Source organism: Fringilla coelebs (assembly GCF_963513975.1).
Source record: "Fringilla coelebs genome assembly, chromosome: 34".
Lineage (NCBI taxonomy): Eukaryota > Metazoa > Chordata > Aves > Passeriformes > Fringillidae > Fringilla > Fringilla coelebs.
This window is the reverse complement of record NC_140060.1, coordinates 69120-70918: the sequence shown is the minus strand read 5'-3', so window position 1 is coordinate 70918 and position 1799 is coordinate 69120. Positions and strand designations below refer to the sequence as shown.

Genomic DNA, 1799 nt, shown 5'->3' with positions numbered 1-1799 from the left:
CCCTTTTTTCCCCCACTTTTAACATTTTTCCCCCTTTTTTCATCCAATTTTTCACCCACTCCCTCTTTTTTCCCATTTTTGCCTCTTTTTCCCCTTTTCTCCAACTTAACCCGACTTTTTTTCCAAATTTCCCCTTTTTTTCCCAATCTTTTCCCCCCTTCTCCCTTTTCCCCCCAATTTTCCCCTCACACTTCAATATTTTTTCTCTTTTCCCCTTTTTTACCCCATTTTCCCCTCACATTTCAATATTTTTTCCTCTTTTCCCCTTTTTTACCCCATTTTCCCCTCACACCTCAATATTTTTTCCTCTTTTCCCCTTTTTTATGCCATTTTTCCCTCACACTTCAATATTTTTTCTTATTTTCCCATTTCTTCCCTTTTCTCCCCATTTTTTGTCTTTTTTCCCTTAATTTCCCCTCACACCTCTAGATTTTTTCTCCTTTTCCTCTTTTTTCCTGATTTCCCCCCATTTTCCCCTCACACACCAATATTTTTTCCTCTTTTCCCCTTTTTTACCCCATTTCCCCCTCACACCTCAATATTTTTCCCATTTTCCCCCTTTTCCCCTTTTCCCTTCCTTTTTCCCCCCAATTTTCCCCTCACGCTCTCCCCCCTCACCCCAACCTCCCCAAACCCCCATTTTTTCCCTTTTCTCCCTCATTTTTCTCTTTTTCTCCCCATTTCCCCCTCACACCAAAACCTTTTTCCTATTTCCCTCTTTTTCCCCCCCATTTCCCCCTCACGCGCTTCCCCCCCGCTCTCCAAACCCCATTTTTTCCCTTTTTTCACCCATTTCCCCCTCACACCAAAACCTTTTTCCTATTTCCCTCTTTTCCCCCCGATTTTCCCCTCACGCTCTCCCCAAACCCCATTTTTTCCCTTTTTTCGCCCATTTTCCCCTCACACCAGAACCGCTTTTCCCCATTTCCCCCTTTTTTCCCCCATTTCCCCCTCACGCTCTGCCCCCTCCCCAAACCCCCATTTTCCCGCCCCAACCTCCCCTCCCCGCCCCCGGCCGCCCCCCAGGACACATCTTTCCCCGTTTTTTCCCGTTTTTGGCCGCTTTTGCCCCATTTTTCCCCTCACGCCCGCCCCCCCCTCACCTCCATCGCGCCGCCGCTCCCCCCCCCCGGGCGCCGCGCGCCGAAGCGGAAGCCCCGCCCCTCCCTCACGCCGCCACTTCCGCCGCCGCCACCATAGAGACGAGACCCCCGTGAGGCGAGCCCAGCGGCAACCGAGCCGCTAAAACCCCGTCCCCGTGAAGAGAAAAATCATTTTGGGGCGTTTTAACAAAATTTGGCTTTATTTGGTGCAAAAAACACAGGGCGAACCACAGCGAACGAGCGTTGGAGGACCGAGCCAGAGCGGCACCGGAACTGGAAGGGAGGAGCCCTCGGGGAGGATATGGGGAGGAACCATAGAGAGGGGGCGGAGCGCCGCCGGAAGGGGCGGGGCGCCAGCGGCGGGCGCGCGCGGCGCGGGCGGTGCGTCATCGGCGGCGACGGGCGGGGGGGGAGGGGCGGGGCGGGGGGGCCGAGGGGGGGAGGGGGGGGCCGTGAGGGGGGGAGGGGGGGGGAGGGGTCCGGGGCAGATTTTGGGGGAGATTCGGGCGGATTTGGGGCCGGCCCGGGGGGGCCCGCGGGGTGTGGGAGGGGCGGGGGGAGCGGGGGAGGAATTGGGGGGGGGCGAGTTCGTGAGGGGATGGGGGGGGAGGTGTGAGGGGATTTGGGGTGAAATGAGGGGATTTGGGGAGTTTGGGGGAGAAATGAGGGGGTTTGGGTCAGGTATGAGGGGATTTG

At 56.1% G+C, this 1799-nt stretch overlaps 1 protein-coding gene across 1 annotated transcript in view; it reads right to left on the bottom strand.

Moving 5' to 3' along the window:
- Nucleotides 1–1493, bottom strand: part of SUPT16H (SPT16 homolog, facilitates chromatin remodeling subunit) — a gene marked incomplete at its 5' end in the record, with an annotated part of 65299 nt that extends 63806 nt beyond the window's left edge. Inside the window, 2 exons of the mRNA XM_084224164.1 lie at nt 1104–1242; nt 1372–1493. Of these exons, the coding sequence (XP_084080290.1) occupies nt 1104–1242; nt 1372–1493 (261 nt within the window). The remainder of the gene's footprint in view (nt 1–1103; nt 1243–1371) is intronic.
- Nucleotides 1494–1799: the final 306 nt, after the last annotated feature.